Raw genomic sequence first — 25,113 nt, 5'->3', positions numbered from 1 at the left:
CTGGTTTTTCAGGAAAAAAAACTATTAACTGGTTTTTCAAAAAAAAAACATTGTTTAAGTGAACAGTAGGAGTAAATTAAAATTCATTCGCACTGTTGGGAGGGATGTTGCATTGTTCACTGAACAGTGCAGCATGGTGCAGCCGCGAGAAGCAGGTAGGACCTGCTTTCGATTTCCATGCGTTTCAAACGCATAATTTGATGAGATCCATGAATAGAAATTTATGTTTTTTTTTTTTTATCAAACATTGTTGCATTTGCATCTTAAACACAGACACAACAACGTAGAAAAACACACTCTTAATATTGAAAATTCAGCTGTTGAATACTTATATTTCGAAAAGGCAGTTGCAGTCTTCCACTGAAAAAACGTATATTTAGTAATCCTACCAAGAAGGTTTCCCGTTAAGATTAAAATTAGATTGACTAACAAAATGAGTTAAAATTAAAATTAATTAAATTGATAAGTTAATAGTTAATTTTATATAATCATGGAAATCACTAAAAGACATGGGAAAATATTATTGGTCCATGACATGTAGCATCTCTAACATTTCATGATAGATTCTCTCAGTCGAAAAAAATTTATTTTTGTCATTAATTTTTTTTGTTTTTGTTGACTGCATCCTTTTATAGCTAAATTAAAAACCAGTTGCTTCTATTTTGTCAAGGGATAAATTTGAAATGCATGGTACCAGGATAAAAAAAAAAAGCACGGTGGGTATAGATGTTCATTTTGAAATTGACTGAAAAACTTGACCTTGGTCTTCGTTTTCAACATACTTATTTTTCATCTTTTTCATTTTTTAAAAAAATATTTTTTATCTGAAATTTTATTTATTTATTTTGTATAGTATCTAAAGTCATTGGTTCCTTGAGGTGAAGAGAAAATGTATTGTTTGATAGCGATTTTAATTATCAAAATGGTCAATATTAATGTCAATAATGCCAATGAATTCCACTGAATGAAAACAGTTTCATATAATGGTACTTCACATTTAAATTCCCTGAAATCTGTATCTAATTTCGGAAAGTTTTTGGATTTTGAGTTTTTTGTTTTTGTTTTTGACTGCTTTTTGGGATATTTAAAGGTATAGATTGATTTATTATAGTTTTTATATTCTTTAAAGTGTTTTTTCATTAAAAAAAAGGTTAAAATTATTTTTTCCAGTGTTAAATACCCCTAGCCCAACTTTCCAACGACTTCTAGTCATTGAATTATAGGCAAATCGTGCGACATGTTGTTTATCGTGGCATGCGATGCGTCACTTGCTATTTTTTTTTCAAAAAATGAGGGAAAGTCATCTACCCCAAAAAAAAATTTTAAAAAAAATTTCAGGGCTAACACTTGGGTTACCTTGTGCTCGCGGGCCGAAGTTTTTTTTTCATGATTTGATTTTTCATAGTTGGATCTTCAATGATTTTTATTGTTAAGTCTTTTTTCCTATCTCTTTCTCTACTAATATATTTGTTTTTAACCGTGCAGTGTAATTTGTTATGGTTTCATATTTATAGATTTATCCTAATCTCGAACAACTACCCTTATATTTATTTGGTTTTTAATATTGTGCTCGTTTATTTTTTGTGATGTTTATTTGGTTTCATATTTTTTTGTGTTATATAATAAAATAAAAAATTATAAAAAATATTAAACTCGATTAAGTTTATGACTTAAATCACAGTCTTGGTCAGTTAATTTTAATTAATTAAAAATTAAATTTCATAATTTGTTTTTATTTACTTTTTAAATAGTTATCTAGATTTTAAACAAATATCTCGGTGTTGAGTTAATATTCAATTTTATGAGTAATTATGTTTTTTATCATACGACTAGATAAAAAAATTAAACCTGAAAGAATCAAAGTCACAAGTTTGATATTGGTTAGACTGTAATACTCTAATTGATCAAATAAATTATAGTCTTGATATGTTTTTTTAAAAGGATGTCACCTTGGAAAATTTATTCAAACCAAAATCACATTTTCGTAAATCATACGACTTACTTTTGAATTAGCAAAGTTATCAGTGTCATGTTAGGATAATTCTAAAACAGTTTGATTTAGAACATGAGCCCGGCAAGGACTCAGGTAAAAATATTTCAGCATTTTTGCTGATCACAGTTTGCTATCTCGTTCTTTGATGCCCGCTCTAGGGAATCCAGGAGCCTCACTGCTTCATCCATGTTGCGACCAGTGCTTGCTAGGTATAGAAAGCTCAGCTCGATCCACCATATGACACCATCCCGAAATTAATTAAATTTGATTAGCGAAACTTTGGTCGCTTAAATCAAGTACATTAATTGGTATACAATGACAATAATTTTAAATTTTAAAAGCAAAAAAGTCCTTTTTCTATGGCTAACCAGGTCAGTTAAAAGAAAAATGGAGAAGTTGCTTCTGGTTTTCGAGCTCGCCCCCCTGTCAGCACCAGCAACACACAGAGCTCGAGATGGAACACTCTGCCCAGGGGAGTCTTTCTCGTCTGGATCCACCATATTAAATTGCTCAATGAGCTCTCTGCTAGGATCTGCAATAACTGGCTATGAAACCTTGTATCCAGGCTGCATGCACAAATTGTGCATAAAATTAGTAATTACTCAAGAATCATAAAATATTACTGCTATAAAAACATTATTACTGGACAAAGTTCACATAACTGCAAAATTCTTTACATATTGTTCTGTTGAATATTTTCCAATTACCAAATTAACAAATATAATTTATATTGAAAGATTCTTGCAGTGTAGGCTTAAATATCCTTAACCCACTCAACATGAGACAAAACATCGTCACAAGACAGTCCCAAAAGCATGGCTCCTCTCTTAGAGCATATCGGAGCTTCTAAATGGATACTCAAAGTTAAAAAAAAGTAATATTTTAATCTTTTTTTACTTTTTTTTTTCTAAAAAAAAAACCAAACAAAATGCTAAAAAGTCTTTTTTTTCTCATAAATATTATTCCTACATATCTCTTAAAATAGCCAAAACTAACAAAGTAGGGTCAACAAAAGAATAAGGCAATTAAATATAGTCATGTGGAAAAAAAATATCATCAAAATCATTAAAAAAAATAAAATACTTATTTATTATACTCTAATAGAATTGGATTTTCGAATGATTTTTTTCCATTGGAGTCTACATGATAAAAAAAAAATTATACTATTCAAAATGTTATTTTATCAATTTACCTATTTAAAATAACATCTCTCATCGGAGATGCTCTTAGCAAATTCTAGAGCATAAAAAGCCATCTGACCAGGCTTGGTAGTGCAAATATTTTTAATAAATTAAGTATTTATTATTTTGAAGGGCTTGTATATATTTTTTAAAAATAAAATAAAAATTAAAAATAATTTTCTTTTAAAAAATAAAATATAAACACACCGTATACTACAAGAGTTGATAACCTGATGGTTTTCATTTGGGTGTTAGAAAATATAGTAGTGGTTAATTTTTTTAAAATATTTTTTATTTGAAAATATTTTTATAAAAAAGTATTTTAAATATTAAAATAATTTAAAAATATAAAAAAATAAAAAATTATATTTTTCAATGAAAAAAAAAAAGTCTCGGGGCTCCAAAAGTAAGGCCTGGCATTTTCAGAGTCTGAAAAATAATGAAGTCTCTGTTTTTTTTCTTGGCGACTGTGACGTTGGAATTTGGAAGGTGGGCCCCCGGTAGAGGAGTTGAAAGAGTGTCTGCGTGGAGAGAACGTGGCATGTATCGTGGCTATAGCTGGGGCAGGTTACGCGAGCGCGAGTGCGATTTATGTGGACGGGCCACCCTGGCTCTTCATTCTGGAAAGTCTTGCTTACCTGTCACTCTTGCGTTGTGTTCATGACCTGTCGTTTGTCTCCCGGCATATAGACATTGTTTGGTATTATTATAGCTTTTATAGTTGTAATTTAAAAAAAATATATTTTATAAAAATTATTTTTAGTTGAGATTCATTTAGTATTTATATAAGTTTAGTTAAAACCGTAGTTATAATTAAAATAAAATAAAAATTAATTTAATGTGTTTAGTTAAACATTCTTTTCAAATTGAAGTTATAAAATAATTAAAAAAAGATATATATTAATATTGATGGTTTTTAATTTAAATATTTTTTATTATTCCATTAACTTATTTATAATTTCATCACGTATGAAATTCATCTGATAAAAACTATAGTTTTCATGGTTTTTTGAGCGTGCAATAAAATCAGATAAAATATCATCAGAAACAAAATTTGAATTGTGATCAAATTCCACAAATGTTACATCATCATGCGATGTCCTTCTAATTTATGTAATGTTATTAAATAATATTAAACACTAGTTTTTTGAATAAAACACAATTTTAAAAATGAATTTTTTTTATCGGATCGGACGCGGTTCAATAAACAGTTGAGACATTGTTCACTGAACAGTACCAGGTGAATTAATTCACCTAGCATAGACGCGACAGGGAGAGAAGCAACTCTCAATTCCTTTGTGCAAACCAGCGATTTCAACATAAAATATATGGATTCCACACAAATAATAAATTGAGTTTTAATATTACCAGACATTATGTTTACGTAATTAGTTTTAAAAATTACCGCGTAAACAACACCCTCTGTAACGGGCACCGGAAACATATGTTACCAACCTCGGTAGAAGAGGTGTATCTAATAATTAATTATAATTTTAGTAATTTAATTAAATTGGAGGTTGTTTATTTATTATACTGTGAAATTTTATAAAAGAGAAGGTATGATTGTTTATTATGTTGCTGTTCAAGACTTAGATGCACCGTGCACTGTTAGTTTTAGCCTCTTTTATTTTCTTTGAATAATTATTCGTTTCGACCACTAATATTTTTTTATTTCATTCTTTCAAATAATTTACTTCTTGAAATTTTCACTTTTTAATTTATAGTCCTTGATTTTTTTATATTTTCAGAATTTCACATTCTAGTCATAAATCTCATTTATTTTACATTTCATTTGCTTGGGTTTTAAAGGATAGAGAGCTGACCAAAAAAAAAAACAGAGAGAAGAGAGAAAATGGTTGTTCTGACTTCTGAGTCTTCAGACAATTTAAAATATTAATTTTAGTGTCAATAAATTCGATTCAGATGTAGAAGTTCAGTTGAGATAGTGTTTCTATGTGAACATGTCATAAAAAATAAAACAGGATCCACAAGGGTTTTTTTTATTCAATAGAAGTTTGTTTTTTAAGATATTTTAGGTTTTTTTTGGGTTTTGAAACAGGTTTTATTAAGGTTCTTGTTATGTTTTTGGTGTATTTTTAAATAAATTAAATTAAATTTTTTAAATTTAAAAATTTGAACCATAATTTTTCATCCACCAAAAATATCCAAAAAATAAATAAGAAAACGACAAGTCTTCTGCTATATTGCTATATATTTAAGAAAAATAGGATGGGCAAAACGCCAATTGGGCATGTGGGCCTGCATTTCCATAACCGTTTATGCCTTTTTTTTTTAAAAAATAAAAAATATCCCTTTTTTCTTTTTCTTCTTGATTATCGACAAAAAAATAAAAAATACTTGGATCGATTTATTAAAGTAATATCCAAGGATTGTCCAATTGTGCAACTGTTTTGAAAAAGAGTGAGGCCTTTCATAATAATACTACTGATTGCATTATTAATAAGTATGTATCGGCAAGAGGATGGAAAATTTATTTTTATTGTTTTATTTTAATTTATTACATAGATATTTTTTTAAAAAAATTATTACTCTCGCATAAAAATGATTAATTGAAATTTTTTAATTTTTTTATTAAAATTTTATTTGGTGATCATAATAAGTTTTTACTTTTAAAATAATGTTTATAATAAAAAAATATTTTTATCAGAATAATAAGAAAATGCATGATCAAGAAAGTTAGTTTTCTGATTAAGAATATACCTTTTTCTTTTTTTTGTTCAAGTCATTATTTTTTAATATTTTTTTATAATTATTTTTTATTTTTATTTAATAAACTATATTGATAGCAAATCAACCATTTCCCTTTCATGATCTTATTTATTATATTGTCGTGTGGATGTTTATTTTTACTGTCATTTAATAAAATCAAAACTAAATTATTGAAACATAGCTATTAAATCTAGTCGAGCTCATGACTCGAGACATTGAGTTGGGTATATTAACCCAAGTAAAAACAAATCAACATTTTAATATTATTTTTTTAAAAAAGAGTTGCAATAACCTAGGTTTGGGGGAAAAAAACAAATTAGATTTTGACGGAGTTATAACTAAACTTGCCAAGTCAACCAATTACAATGGGTCTGCTCCCACCTGATTTAAATTGAAATCCAGTAAAAAAAATAAGTAAAAAAAAATAAAGGGTTGGTGGACAACCAAGTTTACTCACCATGTCGATCAAGATTTAGAGTATGTTTTAGAGTGTAATAGATACTGTTTTTTAAAATGTTTTTATTTTAAAAATATATCAAAATAATATTTTATTATTATTTTAAAAAAGCACCTTAGCATGTAAAAATAATATAAAACACAAAAACTAATAACTTGAAGCTAAAAAAATCAAAAGCACGGTTGAGTAGCTATACCAAAAAAATATCACATTTGCACAATTAATGAGGAGGGTGGTGGAGAGTGTGGTAATAATTGTTTTTTTAAAGTGTTTTTTGTTAAAAAAAATTTTAAATAATTTTTTTAAATTTATTTTTGTTATAAAAATGATAAAAAAATAATAAATTAAAGTAAAATAAAAAAAATCAATTTTTTCTATAAAAAAAACATTTTAAAACTTACCTCGAAGACTCACTAAAATACCTGTTCCACTTTTTCCGTGGGAGATGCGTTTTGGTTTCTTTTGTCAGAGGCTGATTTTTTCGTGCTTTTCTATTGTTTTTTAAACCTACTTCTCTCATGGATAATTTCAGGATTTGTATAAAAGCAAGCTGATCAACGGATTCTCCGATTAAATTTAATACCTGGTCTCCCCCGTCACAGTTTCAAATCCATTAGCAAAATCTCTACTTTGATCTGATATTCTTTAATATTAAATTAATTTAAATTAGTTACTCCATCTGCTTATCAATGACAAAGGCGTGGCGCTGTGAATAAAGAAGCAGACATGGGTATACCGTCAAGTCACCAGATTGCTGGGGTGTTTGAAGTTTCTGCAAAGATGGTGTAATATTTTGACAGGTAAATTAACACCCAAGATCCACTTGATGTGGATGGAGTACGGGTTGAATCTATGGAAAGTTCTTAAATTATGGATACGAATTTTATCCTGTGATAATGGAAGGAGATAACTAATTATTATATTATATTATATTATATTATATATTTGAGAAACTTGTAATTGTAGTTGTATTTTTTTTCTGAGGAAACAAGTTTTTTTTCTCTCTTTTTAAACTTGGTATTTTTATTATTTTACACTTTGTCATTTTAACATCATTTTTTTTCTTAACTTTATTTTTATATTATTAGTTTTTCTTCAATTTTTTTGGAAAAAATATTATTTTTTTCTTTGCATTCTTTTTTTAAATATCATACAAAGACTAAAGAAATAATGTTTTACTGTAACAATTGCAACATTATTCTATTTTTTTGATATATTAAAAATTAACTTGAGATCTTACATGTTTTTATAAATACATATGATATTTATTATATGTTAGCATCAACCTTTTTATTTATGATTATATTTTTTACTCGAAGTTAAAAAACAAATTAATAACACTTACATATTATTATTAAAAAAAATTTGTTCGGCTTGCAGCGAGACGAAATGAATAAATGCGTCAACACTTTGTTTTTCATATTTATCAGCACGTATGATTCTCGATCTATTTAATTAAATGTTTGTATATACTTTTTGATATATAATTAGAATTTTATCAATAAAAATATATTTAAAAAGCTTATATATTTATTTTTTCACAGAGAAAAAGTACATTAAGCATGCCATTTTGACAAATTACACTGATCTCATCTTGCCAACCTAGCATGAATTGGAAAGCTCACCAGTTATGTAGCAACGTATAAACATGCTTCTAAGAAAACACGATTTTATCCGTGAGACCAGAAAAATGGGAAGTTAAATTGATTTTTTGTGTCGCAGTTTTGATGAGTTGTGGGGATAGAACCAATATTCCACCTTGGTTGTTGCAATCAGTCACGAATTATTGGAAATGAATGCACTACTGAGTTGAGATACTTGAGTTTGTATCTTCAAGTGAGTGTTTTTAAATTGCTTTTAACCTTGAAAAATATTAAGTATTTTTTAGTTGTTTATTTTTAATAATTTTGATGTGTAACTATTAAAAATAAAAAATATATAATTTTAATGTATTTTTAATTAATTCTTTTCTAACAAACACTCTATACTACAATACTAAACATACTAAGTATTTGTTTAGGGGTGCAAAGACTTTTTCTTTTAAGTGCTTTTCAAAAATGCATTTGTTTTTGAAAAGTTTTTTTTTTCAAGTGTTTTTTTAATAATTTTGATATATTAATATTAAAAATAAAAAATATATAAAAAACTTATTTTAAAACACTTTATAGGAGAAATATATTTTTAAAAAATACATGCCTAACACCAAACAAAAAATATAATATTAAATATAAAAATATATTTTAATATATTTTAAAATTAAAATATTTTTCAAAAACATATTAACAAATACCAAACAAATAACATGACAGAGCTCTTGCTTGCATGCGAGAGGTTGAATACCATTCAGTTCATTTGTTTTGCTTACGTCATAATACATTGTTTTTTCCCGCCCAATAATTTCACACTGCCCCGTCTTTTCCCTCTTTCTTTCCCATAATTAGGGTTTTCTCAATCCAGGGTTTCTCAATCCAGCGCCTAAAACAAACAAAAACAAAAATCTCCATGGCCATGGAGGTCTCTTTAGTAGCCCAGCTACTGAACGACACTCTCAGCCCCGATAGCACCGTCGTTCACACAGCAACAGAATCCCTCGATCGCTTCTCTCATTCTCCTCACTTCCCCTTCTCTCTCCTCTCCATCTCCACCGGTAGCACCACCTCCATATATCTCATAACTTCTTTTAAAACCACTCAATTAATTGATCTTACTTTCGTTTTCCGCAGGAGGCGGAAATAATGGGCAAAGCGTCGCAGCTGCCACGTACCTTAAAAACTTCACTCGGCGGAACATTAACAGTGAAAATCCGAATTCAAAATCGAATGTCAGCAAGGAATTCAAGGATAAGCTTATGCGATCTCTGCTTCAAGTCGAACCTCCGGTTCTAAAAGTATTAGTTGAAACGGTACACACGCACATCACTCAATTTATTTTTCATTTCAACACTTGTTTGTCTCCCCTGCACACCTTAATTATGGATTTTTTTTATAAAAAAAACTGCTGGCAGTTTCGGATTATTATTGCAGCAGAGTTTGTTAAGCAGAATAATTGGCCAGAGCTTGTACCTGAATTATGGTCTGCTATTCAAAATAGTAATCTAATTAGCACTGGTGCGAATTGTGAATGGAAAACTATCAATGCGCTTACGGTTCTTCAAGCACTCGTTAGACCTTTCCAGGTACTTATTTATTAATTTTTCTTGTGGCAATTCGGATATTAATATTTTTTTTCGCGTTTTATCATCAATGACAATCACTCAACTCAATTAATCTCGTTATGACTGTGTTTACTATTGGGCAGTACTTTCTAAATCCTAAAGTTGCCAGGGAGCCAGTGCCACCACAGTTGGAGCTGATTGCAAAAGAAATTCTTGTACCAATTCTAAGTTTATTCCATCAACTTGTACAAAAGGTTCTGTAGTTGGCTTCCACTGTGTATGTTGACTATTCCTAGTGATCATAGGTATGCGTTTTCAAATGATGGGTTATATTTTGCATCAAACAGGCGTTGTCTGATCAGGGTCGAATAGAAATGGAAATGGAGATGATCCTTCTTATTGTATGCAAGTGCATATATTTCACTGTAAGTACCTTTTCACGTTCTCCAAATGCTATTTTGACAAACTGTTCTTAAGATCCACATTATATGTGATCCATTTGTTTTCGGTTTTGTGTTCTTAGTTAAAAGCTAGTTGCTACTTGTGCATAACCTTGACTCCTTTGTAATTTCTCAACAAATCATTCTGACTAAATTGAACAAAATGGCCTGTAGTTTTCTCTTGCATTTTATCCATCTGCCTTTTCATTTGACCTGTGTTTAGTTTTATAGGTGAGGTCGCATATGCCATCTGCATTAGTTCCTCTCTTGCCTTCATTTTGTTGTAATTTGATCGGGCTTCTGGGTTCCTTGAGCTTTGATCATGGTGTTGTGCCAGATGATCAATACTTCTTACGATTGAAGACTGGAAAGAGGACCTTGCTCATATTTCGTGCTCTGATTACCCGACATCGGAAGTATTCTGACAAGTAATAGACTGGATTTTACTTTATATTGTGTTTCAGTGTTAATGCACTTTCATTGATATTTTCTAACTCTACTTTTATAGGTTAATGCCAGACATCATAAACAGTGCTTTGAAGATTGTCAGATATAGCACAAACATCAGCGTGAGCTCTCTCCCTCTCTCTTTCTCTCCCACTCACTTTTAAAAAATTGTTGTAGATGATCATTGCTTGGCAGCTGGCATCCACTTACAATTGCGTGCAACATGTTTCGTGGGATTGTAATTAAGCTGCATCCTGAAAATCATTTGTTAAATCTGTGGGTTTGACCTCAGGCTTGGTTCCTATTATGCTTCCTGGAAGAGCCTAGGCCTTGCCTTATCTTCATTTAAGTCAACATGTTTTTCTAGCTTTAATGAAGACTTGACCCCCCACACCAAAAAAAAAAGAGAGAAAGAAATAAAAATTACTTGTATTCTCCTTCTATACTGATGCAGCTGCCCCTTCCCCCTCTTCTCTTTCTTGTGTCATCATAAGCACCGTACAGGGTCCTAAGATTCCTCTCTTTTCTTCATTTCATAGTATGCACATGCTCAAGCTTTTATTAAAATTTAAATCCCAGCATCCAAATAAATACATATCTGTACATGTACATGTGTGCAGACACAAACACACATGTACATTCGTTCCTAACTGTTGCAAGTTATCCATATATTGTTCCATTTTTTCCTTAAACTTTTGATGGTTTGGTACAAGTTTCTACAATTCTCATCTTCAGTTCTAGTTACTTCATAGGTTGTGTTTATCCAATTTCCGCTTTGTTGGTCATATCAGAACTTGAAAAGCGGTAATCTTTATGCAGAAGCTTGATTTCCTTTCGGAGAGGATTATTTCATTAGCTTTCGATGTAATTTCAAACATCCTAGAGACTGGCCCTGTAAGTTCTTTTGTGCATTTTGAATTCTGGAAAAGTAATATTTAAGTTGATTTTGCATTTATTATTATTGTTGTTGTTTTCTAGTTAGTTTTATGTTCTCATTGATTCTACTACTTTCTGGTCAGTATATGGATCACTTGTTTATTGTTGGGGTTCCTGGCTTAAATACAATTCCTTTTCTAAAGTTCAGTTTCCTGGAAACAGGGATGGAGATTAGTTTCGTCACATTTTTCATTTTTATTGGACTCTGCAATCTTACCAGCATTGGTCCTGAATGAGAAGGTGTGTTTTTTTTTTTAAATAACAAAAAACTGTTACATTTCCTTGAGAAGTTTTTTGAATGTAATAACTTGATTTGGTTTCTATTCTTAATTTTTTTGTGTGGCCTTTACAAGTAGGATGTTTCTGAGTGGGAAGAAGATGTAGAAGAGTACATTCGAAAGAACCTTCCATCTGAACTTGTATGTATAACAATTTACTCTCTTCCTAACTGTTTTGAATTTTATTATGTCCTTATTTTTAGTATATGTCCAGGAAGAAATTTCTGGATGGAGGGAGGATCTGTTCACGGCCAGAAAAAGTGCAATGAACTTGCTTGGTGTTATTTCAATGTCGAAGGTATGTACTTGATGGTTCTCATGAAGTGTTTTAACCTATATTTTTTTGGCAAAATTATTCTTCAAAGTTTGTCTTTGGATGTCTGCAGGGACCTCCCATGGGGACTTCTAGCAATGGTTCTTCAGCCTCATCCAAGCGGAAAAAAAGTGAAAAGAACAAGAGCAATAATCAGCGCTGTTCTATGGGAGAGTTGCTAGTGCTTCCATTTTTGTCTAAGTTTCCCATCCCTTCTGGCACCAATGCATCTGAAGCAAGAATTATAAATGAGTGAGTTCATGATACAGTTTATAGATATTGTTATTCCTGCTCCAACTTGAATCTCCTTGATTGATAATTTTCCTACCTAAGTACTAGCATGGCTTGTAAATTGAACTTGTGTCTTTTGTGTGGTATAGTGAGATTATGTTGGCACTACATTGTCTTTCATAGATATGATTACACATCCATTTGTGAACATTGACTATGTGGAACATCAATGCTGGAATATTATTCATCATCATTTTCTCGCTCTCATTCAGATATGCATCACTTTCTTTTATTTCTTTTATTTCCTTCATATTACTGACTGTGGAACATCAATGTTGGAATATTATTCATCATCATTTTCTTGCTCTCATTCAGATATGCATTACTTTCTTTTATTTCTTTAATATTTTCATGTTTTCTTATCCTGTTTGTGTATTAACCATGACAGTTATTTTGGTGTTCTGATGGCATATGGTGGCCTGCAAGATGTAAGGAAATGGAAACCCACTTATTATTGACTAATGTAATGTTTTTCAACAAGTCTTTAATTTGTTTTTTCTGGTATTGCCATTGGAAATACAGTTTATAAGGGAGCAAAAACCTGGATATATAACCACTTTGGTTCAAACTCGGCTGCTACCACTTTATAAGATACCTGTGAGCTCACCATACTTGATTGCTTCTGCAAACTGGGTTATAGGGGAGCTAGCGTCCTGTCTAACAGCAGTGAGACTCTTGCTCATGCCATCACTTTTATTAAAGCAAAAGTTGCATTGATCTACCCGTGTTCTTGTTATCTCAATTTTGCACGCCCTTTCTTCTTATGTTCCAATATTCTCGAGCAGTGAAGTTTTTTTAACCTTTTAGTTTAGCAATATCTGATATCTCCTTTTGACTTTATGCCTTGCTTTCAGGAGATTAATGCAGACGTGTATTCCTCGTTGCTCAAGGCACTGACAATGCCGGACAATGAGCACACTTCTTGTTATCCCGTGCGAATTTCTGCAGCTGGGGCGATTGCAGAGCTTCTTGAAGTAGGTCCAAATAAGACACCTGATTGTGCAATTGCATTCAGTATGCGATCCTGGTTTCTGACTTCACTTTAATATTTGTTTTCCTTAGAATGACTATCCGCCACCTGACTGGTTACCTCTTCTTCAAGTTGTGATTAGTCGGATCAATGTCGAAGATGAAGAGACTTTGATATTGTTTCAGCTTCTTAGTTCTGTGGTGGAGGCTGGTGATGAGAGTGTGATGGATCATATCCCTTTTATGATCACATCATTAGTTGGAGTCCTCTCGAAGTCTATACATCCTAGGATGGAAGCATGGCCTCAAGTACGTGTTGATTCTTGAAGCTATTCTTGTGGTTTGTTCTATCAGTTGTAATTAGTTTCCTGATCATTGTATTTCTTACTTTCCAATTGGAAATAAAGTATGAAAACCCTGCTTAGCCTACCAATTTTTGGCATATCACTCCATATGTTTCATCCACATGGAGTGAATGCAAATAAGCAAAGAAAAGAGTTTCTGGAGACCTGAATATGTTCATAACTGTCAACATTTGTGCATTGAGTAGATCACTGCACTTAAGCCATTCTCTCTGTTATGCTTTGCTAACATTTTCCCATCTGCTAGTTGGTTGCTTCCATGAATAAATTTCATTTTCTTCGATTTATTGGTGTTGCTCAAGGATTCTACTGACAGCTTCCTGTAAATATTCTGTGTTTGTGGAGTACAAGGTTGTGCAGTTAGTTGCTTCACAAGCTGTGGGTCATTACCCACCAGAGAGTAGATTGCTTCACAGCATGTGCACCGTTTGTTTCAATGCATTAATAGTGTCTAGTTGCGCCACAATCTGTAGGAATTTATGTCGCTATAAGTGCATACCCTCTTAATCTTATCTTTACCTGAAATACGATGTAGAATATGTGATCATTTTTACTCATGATGTTTATAAGTGTGAAAATGTCATAAATGGTATTGGTTCCTCAAATTATTTGTTTTGAAGTATGATTCTTTTATTAATTAATACTGTATATTATAGGTGGTTGAAAGAGGCTTTGCAACATTAGCAGTGATGTCTCAATCTTGGGAAAACTTCATACCTGAAGAGACTGAGCAGATTGAATCAAGTGAAAAGTGGATATCTGGTCGAACTGTGAACGGTAAATCTTTGTCAGCACTGTTGGAACAGGCTTGGCTTGCACCCATGCATCCAGTGGTAAGTCTTATTTTCTTTCCATGTTCTGGTAGAAACTTGACCAAATGTCTCTTGTTAACACATACACAGATTGCTGTTTGGAGGAAGTTGCACCAGTTGTTTGCTATCAAATAACTTATTTCTTTAGATAAATTATTGGGACACATCTAGTGGGAGGAAATGGTTTTTGTCAGGTTTTCTCATAAATAGATTATTGTTTATCTTTAGAGTACAAAATTTCATGATATGCTTCCTTGTTCAGCTTTGGGTCAACTATTTTTCACTTGTGTTTTTCCCTCACTCTGTGTCCACATCAGAATGGTTCACTAGTTCATATTTTGTGCTCATGACCACATTTGTATACCTTCCGCAGGCAATTGCTGAACTCTACTCATAATGAGTATTTGTTTTCTCGTCTTTTTTTTCATATGTCCATTTACTCTTACTTGAAGTTTTATAAGGATCAGGACGGTGAGGTGCGGCCCACTCCAATATGCTTGGATGATTCATCGACTTTGCTACGATCTGTTATGCTATCTGTTACTGGAAGCAATGCAATTCAACAGCTTAAACTATCTGAACTGTTGTTGGTTTGGGCTGATCTGATTGCTGACTGGCATGCTTGGGAAGAGTTGGAAGATTTGTCAGTCTTTGACTGCATCAAGGAAGTTGTTACTCTACACAGTAAATATGGGCTGGAGAATTTTATTGTTAGACAGATGCCATCACCTCCTGCTCCACCAGTGCCACAACAATCTATCATTGAAGGCATTGGTGCTTTTGTAAGCGAGGCCATCTCACAATATCCATCTGCAACTTGGAGGGCTTCCTCATGCGTTCATATGTTACTAAATGTCCCGAGCTACTCGTTTGAAACTGAAAATGTGAAGCAGTCCTTGGTTACTGCTTTTAGCCAGGCTGCATTTTCTCGTTTTAGAGAAATTCAAAGCAAGCCCTGTTCACTGTGGAAGCCTTTGTTGCTTGTTATATCATCATGCTATTTGTGCTATCCTGATACTGTGGAGTCCATTTTAGAGAGAGCTTCAGAGGGAGGTTTCACGATTTGGGTGTCTGCTGTTGCTTTAGTGGCCACTGGCTCTTTTGAACCTGGTCTTTCAACAAAGTCCGAGATAAAGTTAACAGGTTAGTAGGTTACTACTGCCTTTCCTTTTTTTTTTTTTTTTGAGAAGGGCCTTACTTGTCTCCTCTGGAATGTAAAGGAAATCTAGTCCCTTACAAATTGTACTTGATTTTAATCTATAAATCAAGTTGCTGCTCCTTTGTATTTTTGTGTCTTAAATTTGATTAAATTTCCCACATGTTCTTAAAAGTTACCTTGGGTTTGGGTATTTTTGACTGAAGCTGAAGTTGAGAGTACCAATTGCTTTTTTTTCTGACTACACAACTCTATTGATTATATAAAAGTTTGCCGCATCAGATTAGAAAATTTAGAATAATCTTGTACGCTGAAGATCAAAGTGCATTGTTGTTGATTCTCAGCAATGACTTTGGCCAAGGTGATAGAGCGATTGTTAGGACAGCAGAAATCAGGGGTTGGTTTGTCAATTGACTGCTTTAAATCACTGCTGGAGGCATTGGTAAGGTTGAAAGAAGTGCAGGATGAAATGGAAGAAGATGAAGAAGATGGAGAGGCTGAAGAAGATGGTGACGAAGAAGACGACGACGACGACAATGAGGTTGGACTTCCAAATTGTCCCTTATGATAACAGTTTTCTAAATGATGCTATATTTTATTTCCTCCAAAGCTGTATCCACTGAGTACCTGAGCTACGTGATTAATTTTTGCAGTTGTTTATAGTAGCTCATGACTATATAGTAAAGTGATGAATCATGCTGGAAAATTGGAAGAACTATATGCTGGGGATTATGCTTGTTATCCATTTAGTTTCAAGTACATTATTCTGTTTTGCATCTTGAAATCACTTGCAAGTTTAGCTCTGATTTTGTTTTTCTGATTAGGATTCCGAGGAGGACGAGCTTGAAGAAACGGAAGAGGAGTTTTTGGAAAGGTATGCAAAAGCAGCCTCTGCCTTAGAGAATGGTGTGGTTGTTGAAGAGGGAGATGTGGAAGATCAAGAGCATGAAATTGAGCTGGGTAAGTCTGACTATACATTGTTCTGTAGAAAGTGTAATTACTCGGAGGACATTCTTGTCACTGGGCAGTTGGAGGCCATAGAAAGTGTAATCACAACACAAGATTGTGATGTTGGAACGAGTTGACTAGATTGACTGTCTATAGTCAGATACTGACTTGGTTTTATAATCTACTTAGTAAATGGTTCTAATCCTTTGGAGAGCAACACATCAAAACTAAAGAGGATGCTTCGTTGGTCTCCAATGAAACTTGTTAGATCGTCGATTAGTGATAAGATAAGGGAACTCCCAAAATATCCCCCCGTAAATAATCTGACCTAGCAAGTCACTTTTAGCTGTATTTGTCTACTTCGTTTGGAGTTCTGCATCATTTCATGGTTGTCCTTTGCAACAAGTTAAGACAGGATTGTTATTTCCGTGTTGCATCTATTGGGTTTACCATCTCATGGATTTATGTTTCCGTGCAACTTCTGCTGTCAATTTGAGTCGTTTGCTGTTTTTTATGGTGGGTTGCAGGTTCTTTGGATGAAGCAGATGAGGAGAAGGTTGTTTTGTCATTGATAGAGAGGTTCCACCACGTCCTCATACAAGGGCATGGTATACCACCCCAGATCATCTCCAGTTTCCTGGATGCCTTTCCAAAATTTAGCTGCTTCTTCCAACAATAGGAATTATGGACTCGTTCCAAGAACAATGGTAGGATTTTGTGATATCAAGAGTTGTTTGAGTTGTCCGCTCTTATTTTGTTGGTTTGCTTGATATAATTTTGTCCCATCTCCCAAACCCCAAACTCATGATTGAGATTCATAATTATATTTTAAAGTATTTTTTTGATGAATAGAAAATCAAATTTATTATCAAAATAGAGAAATAAAAGTCAGGTGGCCATCAAGCAAATGACATATCACAGCAATAACATCGTAAATGCTACGGATTGGACGGGCCTCCCTGATGTGATGGGGTCCTTGAGACTTGCGGAAAGGCTAGCTTATGTATCTTTTGCCTAAATCTGCAAGGCATCGAGAATAAGTCAAGCATTTGATGTTGGCTTGCCGTGCCCAGCCAAAAATCAAACCAAAACAAGAACTTGCTTCAGCTTACTAGAGGAAAAAGTTCTGCTTGTGGAGATGGAGAAGCCCAAGATATATGGGACTCTTTCTTTGGGATCTTCTTGGTATTGGTTACTTGTGGTAAAATCTTATAACCAACATCGCACGCATTTTTGGATCTCTCTTCTGAATCCATACTCACGAATCGAAGTTATTCTCCCAAATATGAATAGTTTCTGTCATAAATTGGCACAATTTGTAAGTATGAGAGGAATGTGGGGTTCTGCCTTGTGGCTGGGGAAAAAACATAGAGGTTCCTCGTTGCTATATTGCCTTCTCTCTCTTGACGTATAATTTGCCAATGGCCATAACCTAAAAAGACCCAGTCATTGGTCTAGGCCCTGAACGGTTTCGTTCAGCTTCGTTTGTTGGCCAATATCCAGGAAGCCACCACATCAATTTAATATATTGAACATGTTACAGTGCGGGAATGTGATTGTATGGAGCTGACAAGTGGCATCCTATTCTTGAGCCGTTTGCTTTGGCTCAAAGAATTGAGGTGTGACACGTGTACCTTTTCGATTGCTTATTTGTGGAGGGTAAAGTAGGAATCCTGCTCTGTTAATGGAATTTTGTCTGCAGCAGTATTGCTTCTAGGACGATTCTCTCTTTTTTAGTGTTTGCCAGTGGTGAAGTTTGGGAATGAAAACCTAATTTTAAGGCTCTTTTTTCGGCTCTCTGCTATCACGTCTAGCTGCCCATCTGAATGACATTTAAAAAAAAAACATTTAGGTGTAAAAATATAATTATTATTTATAGCTCTAAATATAATAAGAAACTTGCATGAAGAATAGATTTAAGTTTTCTCAGTAATATTAAATGTAATTGAAAGTAGAGATTATATAATTTGTTATTTTCTAATTTTATATTTTTAAATATAATAAAAACTAGTCATTACCTAAATATAGGTTTTTCTTTTACTAAAAGATATTATCAAAATTGTAATGGCACTAAAAATGATGTAGTTTGTTATGTTTTTGACTAAAAGGAAAAAAGAACAAAACATAATTATTCTTTTAAGTGCTTACCGTGAGGACATGAATTTCTCATATTAGTCGCGTCCATATAAATTAGATAATATCTCATATATTTATATTTTAAAAATAAATAAATAATGTTTTATTAACTATTGGAATTTATGGTGTCATATAAAAGATATTTTTTTTAAAACGGAGAAACTTTACAAAAATAGGTCTTGATATCTGAGCCAGTTTTGTATTTAGAAAAAAAGCATGCTTTATAATTAAAAATCTTTTATGGTTTTATCTCAAATAACTGATTAAATCAAAGGTCTTCTAAGATTAGCCGGGTGTAAAATTCAGATGGCAATGTTCAAAACTGCATGATATTGCAATATCGGAGACTGAATATATATCATAACTTGACTGAAACTCATGATCATAATCAGCTTCATTGAAACTCAATTACTTGGAGCTTATTCAGAATATATTCTGATGCAAATGCCAATAGTCTACACACTGATGTAACTTAAAAAGACAACCAGAGTACTGAAATGAGAAATATAAATTTATAAGACAATTCTTGCGAAAAGGAAGAAAAGAATGGTGGCAGCGTCTACAAAACCCAACATCAAATGCTAGCACGCATTGTTGAGAAAATTTAAATCTCCAGTCCACTAAGCCTGCAATTTCAAAAACGTGAGTTAGAGAATATAACTGAAAAGACCACAATTAGCAGAAAGTGAACCATTGGAAACTACACAGATTAAATCAAGTTCTAATACGAGCAACGAAGAAAATAGGTGTTATTGTGGCATACCTTGCTAGAAATGTTGTTTGAAAGCCAGTCCAATCCTTCATAAAGCCCTTCTCCTGAAGTGGCACATGTGCTCTGGATATACCTGAAAAACATCAACAAGAGTTACATGCTTGCTTATGTTTTTGTAGAGCAATCATGATATGGAGGGGTGGTTAAAAAAAAAAGAAGAACAAAGCATGGAGAACAAGGAAACTTTTGATTCCAAGTTTGTATTCCTCCAAAAAAAAGTGTGCATTTTGTAGCTGGAAGGAGTGGGAGCAGCACTGCACGAAGACTCCCTATTATATATCGGTGCTTCTCATGCTTTGTAGGGTGAGTGAGAGAGACTCTGAGGGAGAATACTATCAACTTTACCAGTGGCGTTGTCTTAGAGAATGAAGACCGAGTTTATCAGTTATCTCAGCAGCATTCATTGCATTTGGAAGATCTTGCTTATTTGCAAATACAAGGAGCACAGCATCCCTCAGCTCATCCTGCCCAGAAAAAAAAGGTCATATTATTTCCTCAATCCTAGCACATCACTGCATATAGGTTTATGCAAAATTATCATGTCACTAGTTCCAGTAGCATAAATGGAAGACATATCTGCCCTAGCAAAATCATAAATGGTGAAAAATCAGCAAAGATAGACACCCTCAGCACCTCATTCAACATCCTGTGCAGCTCGTCTCTGGCCTCACCAACTCGATCTCGGTCATTGCTGTCAACCACAAAGATAAGCCCTTGCGTGTTTTGGAAGTAATGTCTCCACAAAGGACGAATCTGAAATCACGTATAAAAGAAAAAATAATTTGCAGACGAGTAATAAAACCACTTCATTTTATCAATCCAAGTTACAAAAATTTAAGTTGAGTTGACCAATAGACATGCACTAAGAAACCCAAAGGGAGCTTTATAAATATAAAAACGTCACACAGTTACTAATCCAACCAAGAGGAAAACTAATGTGTTCGCAAGCAAGGCTATTTATCAACAAGCCCCTGGATGAAAACACACATCAATGACAGACATTGATCATCATCGTTGCATCCTATTCAGAATGCCATTTGCACAATACTCAGATAAAATCCAGGAAGGTAGAAAGCAAATCCATTCACGTCAACCATGGTTTTACAACGAAGTGTCGGTAAATCCACACAATCCCAGCATGATCATTACATTAACAAAATGAAGGTCAATACTTTTTCCAATACATACAGAACGACATCATGTACGACAATCCAATCGACCACACAAGACTATTAAATCATACAACCCGCGCCAAACTAGAATGACAAAAAAAAAAAAAAAGAATAATTGGAAGATAATAAAATAAATCAGACAGATGTGAATTACCTTGTCTTGACCGCCAACATCCCAAACAGTGAAGCTAATATTCTTATATTCCACAGTTTCCACATTAAATCCTAACAACATATATAAACACAGATCCAACAAAAATCAGCCAATAATTAATTAATTTTTTTAAATAAAGTTTGTGAATAAAATAATAATTTACCAATGGTAGGGATAGTAGTGACAATTTCTCCCAACTTCAGCTTGTAAAGAATGGTGGTTTTACCAGCAGCATCAAGACCTACCATCAGAATTCGCATTTCTTTCTTCGAGAACAATCGGCCAAGTAATTTCGTGAATGACAGCCCCATCTCGCCTTTCCTCAATTCTTCCTCTTCTGTCACATTCAACTCAATTTTTTAATAGATCCACATCTAATTAAATTCTTCAAAGATCTAATCTAATCCAATGAGATAAGAGAGAATTAGAGAGTTACCGTGGTGTGTCGAGGAGTGACCAGTTTGAGATCTGATTTTCTTCGCTCTCTTTAACAAGGAAATGCGTTTCCTCTTCTGTCTCTCTGTGTTTATTAAAGGGTGACGCGATAGTCGGAGTTAAAAATAACCAACACGGTTGTTCGAATTTCTTTATTTCGGGGCGCCGAGGGAGTCAACGGTCACATTTGTTTTGTTTCATGTGGCCATCCTTGAATTTGAAAGCGGGGTGCTAGAATCTGTCTTTTAAAATATTTTTTTAAAAAAATATAATAAAAAAATATTTTTTTTTATATCAACATATAAAAAAATTTAAGAATATAAAAATTAATTTTAAATAAAAAAATAATAATAAATTTTCATAAATACAATTATAAGCATCTATGTATGTTATTACGAGGTTTAAGGTCTTGTTGGGTATTATGTTTCAAAGCATCTATATGTATGTTGTTACGAGGTTTAAGCTCTTGTTGGGTATTATGTTTCAAATGGAGGTTGTTAAATTTTAAAATTTTTTATTTAAAATTATTTTTTTATATTTTTGAATCATTTTAATAATATTCTATTATCAAAAATAATTTTCGAATCATTTTCTCAAGCATATTTTTTTTACGTATACTTGTAAACATACATGTGTCCATTTGAACTTTATTTTTCACCAAACTTCCCCACTTTTTTTTTCTTTCTTAATTGTTATTAGGATGCCAAACGAAGAAACGAATGTAGAAAGAAATTTATGTAATTGTTATTCAGAACTCGATTGGGAAACAAGTTAGTATGGGCAAGCGAGAAATCTAGAACGCTCCGAACAGAAAGTTGTATATAGAACATATAGAGAATAGATATCTGCCACATTTTTGTCCTTTCTAAAACTCTCATGAAAAAGGAGAAAAAACAGCGCCATTCTGTGCCCACACAAAACAAGATGCCGAAGAGATATTTATCTATGTTTGAATGGCTACCGAGAATTGAGATATTGGTTTACACGTAAGTGGTCCGTCAGGATTTATTAATGTGTAGAAGATTTCTTCAGGGCTAAGAATTCCTTATTACAAAATTAGGATTTCCCATATCATCTACTAGCGTTTGTTTCTCTACTTGATTGCCATCCAAAACATCTGCATCATGCGCTGTCCTTGCCAAAAAATTTCTGTCATAGACACGTGTGCCTGTCAAACACTAGAAATTCTTTCACTCTCAAAACTGCCTCTCGTAGCACTTGGAAGGCAATGATTTAGGGAGAAAATGGAGACTTCTCGGAATCTAACTACCTCTCGGTTCATACAAGTGTGAGTGATAACTGAGCGCGCCTTCATCCTTGCCTGACAAGTAATCTCTCTAATAGGAGCAGCAGAAACAGTAATCAAGTAATTAGCTGGTGTTTATTTGAATGTTCTACTAAGCGCAACTACAGAAGGAGAGATTTAGAACAAAAGCAGCAAAGAAATTAAATACAAGTGAGAACGTTTTTTACTGAACGAAAACATCATTTTATCAAAGGAACAGTTGCATCCATAACACGATGCCTCGTCAGGAAGTGTTTTATACGTCTCGAAAAAGATTTTAATTGCACATGTTTAACGAGAAACTGACTGCAGATACTATTCATGAATCAAGACCATGCATGAAAAGTTCCTTCCCTGTCTCAAAACAGGAAAGAGGGGAGGACAATGGAAATTGTAAGTAATGTTTTTTGCAGTCCAGGACAAGGAAATCTATAATTCGACAGTATGAACGGAGGAATATATGCAGAGGACAGATAACAGTGGATTTCAGTCTTACAGATCAAAGCAAGTGCACAAAATGCCCTGGTATGAAAATGCTTATGAATCGTCTATTATTGATAGTCATCTGTTATACCACTGCATGTAAGACTGAATTGAGTGAAACTTGGGAAAAGGACTTGCTTATCAGTTCATTGGTAAAAATCATGGTAGTTCCATGCATAGAGTGACATATTTAAGAAACAAGATCCAAACCCTCTGTTGAAGCCCCACCGTCCATCTTCCTCGAGGAGAGTCTTCGTTGCTTTGAGTACAGAAGGTCTCCCAGCACCATAATTATCCATAACCTTCCAGATATAGGACTCTCGTGTTTAGAGTCACTCCGAATATAACAATTAGGTTCCAAACCGCACAACTATTGAATGAAAAAAAGATGGTTTTTCCTCCTGTGGACAAATTAATGCAATAGAAACAGTAAGTGGTCGAATGATACTCTATCAAAGTTTTTAGGCAATTATTGATTTGTAACATAGGACATTAAGTGACAAACTATGAACACATTTATGCTTTCTCTGTTAGAGTAACTCAAACTACAGGATGGATGCTACAGTAAAACGATTCCACCCAAAAAAAAAGAGCAAATCCCAAAATCCTCTCAAAGATACTGTTCCCAGAGTACCGAAGTAATCCAAAAATATACCATTATTGGCCAAATCAAGGCATTACATTTCAACAGATCTTTTTTATTCCCAATCGAGTGCTAAATATTTGAAGACAAAACAACCTTAGAAAACTAGAAAAGGAGTGAACTAATTTACACATCCAAGGGCACATGGTACACACAAGAAACTAGATTTGACAACATGCCTGCGACTCCATTCACAATGCTGACACGTGTTGCTTCAGGCATGTCTAAACCTTCTGTGTATTTCAAAATCATATCTTTTGACACTTCAAATGCTGTCAAAGAAAGAACTCCATCAGGAAATGCTTCAATAGCAGAGGTGCCAAAACCTCGAGAAAGACCTGGAATACCATCATTCCGCAACATGTGTGAGAGCCCAGAATCTGCTGCTTGCATTCTAGTCTTCACAACTGCTGTTGGATGCAATAAGCCTTGCTGAATAATAATTAAAGAGGACAGCACCAGTAATATGAAACTTTGTCTTGTCCAACATGGATAAAGGCCAGTAATTAGAAGACTAATTATTTTGTATTTAGCAAAAACACTAGTAGTACCAATGATTGACACAGGCAATAGAAAAATCCACGAAGTTAAAGAGATGATGATAAGAACAGATATCTACGCAACTCATCATTGAATAACTATATAAACTGTGAGTTAAACTGCAAGCTCACAGCATGTTTACTAGAAAGGAAACGAGGATGGAGAGGTCATGGAGTCGTTGGCACCTACTTGATGCCGCCACTCGGACATTACTCGATAAAGGCACAAGGCTGACAAAAAGCACCCAGAGAGCCAAAAGACACATTTATAGCTTAAAAAACAAACTCTAATCAATTCCTGGATGCCGAAAGAAAAACATGATCGAATGATTCTGTGACAGTGCCTGTCGATGAATTCGATCGATTGTCAAAATCCATTAAAAGAAATCGCTCGACGGGAGAGAATCCTTTCATATAATAGAACAACACCATCATCAATGTAATTGCTTAAAAGAAGTACACAACAGAACAGATGCAGATTGAATAACTTTCACAAGTTAATTTATGAGATTAAAATGATTTAACGTGTTTATTTATTACTAGGCCAGTGCTATTTGCATCCCAGCTGCCACCTCAAGAAGGATCAAAGTGTTATTTTTAACATTACAGCAAAACACCAGAGCAGTAAAAACAAAGCACGCTCAACGCTAAACTCAAAACTAACATAATCTCTTAAAAATTAAAAATAAACCAACTAAGAATGAAAAAAAATAATGCACCGACCTAGCCCGATTGTTGTCAGAATCAGCAAGAGCCAACTCAGGAACAGTTGCAACTTCAGTTTCGACAGCCATTGATCAACCTCAGGTTTTCCTACTGTTTGCAAATGTGGTTAGAGCCAGGGAACTTTTTAGAAGGCAAAAAAGCTGCCCGGGTGTGTCGGTCTTCAAGTGGGGAAATGTTGGCGGCATGTGTTGCCCTTCAGTGTTATTTTTTGAAATTTTATGAAAAGCTATTTGAAATGTAGTTTTAAACTGCGTTGTCAGCTTAACCCAGCTCAGTTTTTTTTTTATTAAATTTAGATATT

At 33.4% G+C, this 25,113-nt stretch overlaps 2 protein-coding genes and 1 pseudogene across 5 annotated transcripts; 1 reads left to right on the top strand and 2 right to left on the bottom strand.

The window, feature by feature from the left end:
• Positions 1 to 2,097: 2,097 nt before the first annotated feature.
• Positions 2,098 to 3,269, bottom strand: LOC127905868 (1-Cys peroxiredoxin-like; annotated as a pseudogene).
• A 5,524-nt stretch (positions 3,270 to 8,793) lies between these two features.
• On the top strand, positions 8,794 to 17,310 carry LOC7485866 (importin beta-like SAD2 homolog). Of its 3 annotated transcripts, none has more exons than XM_024610703.2 (21): positions 8,794 to 9,008; positions 9,085 to 9,263; positions 9,366 to 9,536; positions 9,659 to 9,769; positions 9,863 to 9,940; positions 10,187 to 10,383; positions 10,464 to 10,524; positions 11,222 to 11,296; positions 11,501 to 11,578; positions 11,695 to 11,757; positions 11,831 to 11,914; positions 12,003 to 12,181; positions 12,609 to 12,648; positions 12,743 to 12,886; positions 13,075 to 13,194; positions 13,283 to 13,498; positions 14,208 to 14,384; positions 14,831 to 15,506; positions 15,864 to 16,060; positions 16,344 to 16,479; positions 16,995 to 17,310. In XM_024610703.2, exons 1-21 carry the CDS (start codon positions 8,864 to 8,866, stop codon positions 17,144 to 17,146), a joined length of 3,279 nt encoding a protein of 1,092 aa, XP_024466471.2. In that variant the 5' UTR covers positions 8,794 to 8,863; the 3' UTR covers positions 17,147 to 17,310. The 3 variants fall into 3 exon arrangements, with proteins under 3 accessions (XP_024466471.2, XP_052312730.1, XP_052312729.1); XM_052456770.1 differs by having other exon boundaries at positions 14,825 to 15,506; XM_052456769.1 differs by having other exon boundaries at positions 14,816 to 15,506.
• Positions 17,311 to 18,968: 1,658 nt separating this feature from the next.
• Positions 18,969 to 21,310, bottom strand: LOC7485865 (ADP-ribosylation factor 1). 2 transcript variants are annotated; one of them, XM_002314951.4, is made up of 7 exons: positions 21,138 to 21,310; positions 20,865 to 21,035; positions 20,702 to 20,772; positions 20,009 to 20,128; positions 19,721 to 19,839; positions 19,367 to 19,448; positions 18,969 to 19,229 (listed from the first exon to the last, which is right to left on the bottom strand). In XM_002314951.4, exons 2-7 carry the CDS (start codon positions 21,010 to 21,012, stop codon positions 19,224 to 19,226), a joined length of 546 nt encoding a protein of 181 aa, XP_002314987.1. In that variant the 5' UTR covers positions 21,013 to 21,035; positions 21,138 to 21,310; the 3' UTR covers positions 18,969 to 19,223. The 2 variants fall into 2 exon arrangements, with proteins under 2 accessions (XP_002314987.1, XP_006378561.1); XM_006378499.3 differs by having other exon boundaries at positions 20,865 to 21,038; positions 21,138 to 21,304.
• Between the last annotated feature and the right edge of the window lie 3,803 nt (positions 21,311 to 25,113).

Source organism: Populus trichocarpa, chromosome 10, assembly GCF_000002775.5.
Source record: "Populus trichocarpa isolate Nisqually-1 chromosome 10, P.trichocarpa_v4.1, whole genome shotgun sequence".
NCBI classification, from domain to species: Eukaryota; Viridiplantae; Streptophyta; class Magnoliopsida; order Malpighiales; family Salicaceae; genus Populus; species Populus trichocarpa.
The sequence above is the reverse complement of the archived record's forward strand: the minus strand, read 5'-3'. Positions and strand labels throughout refer to the sequence as shown.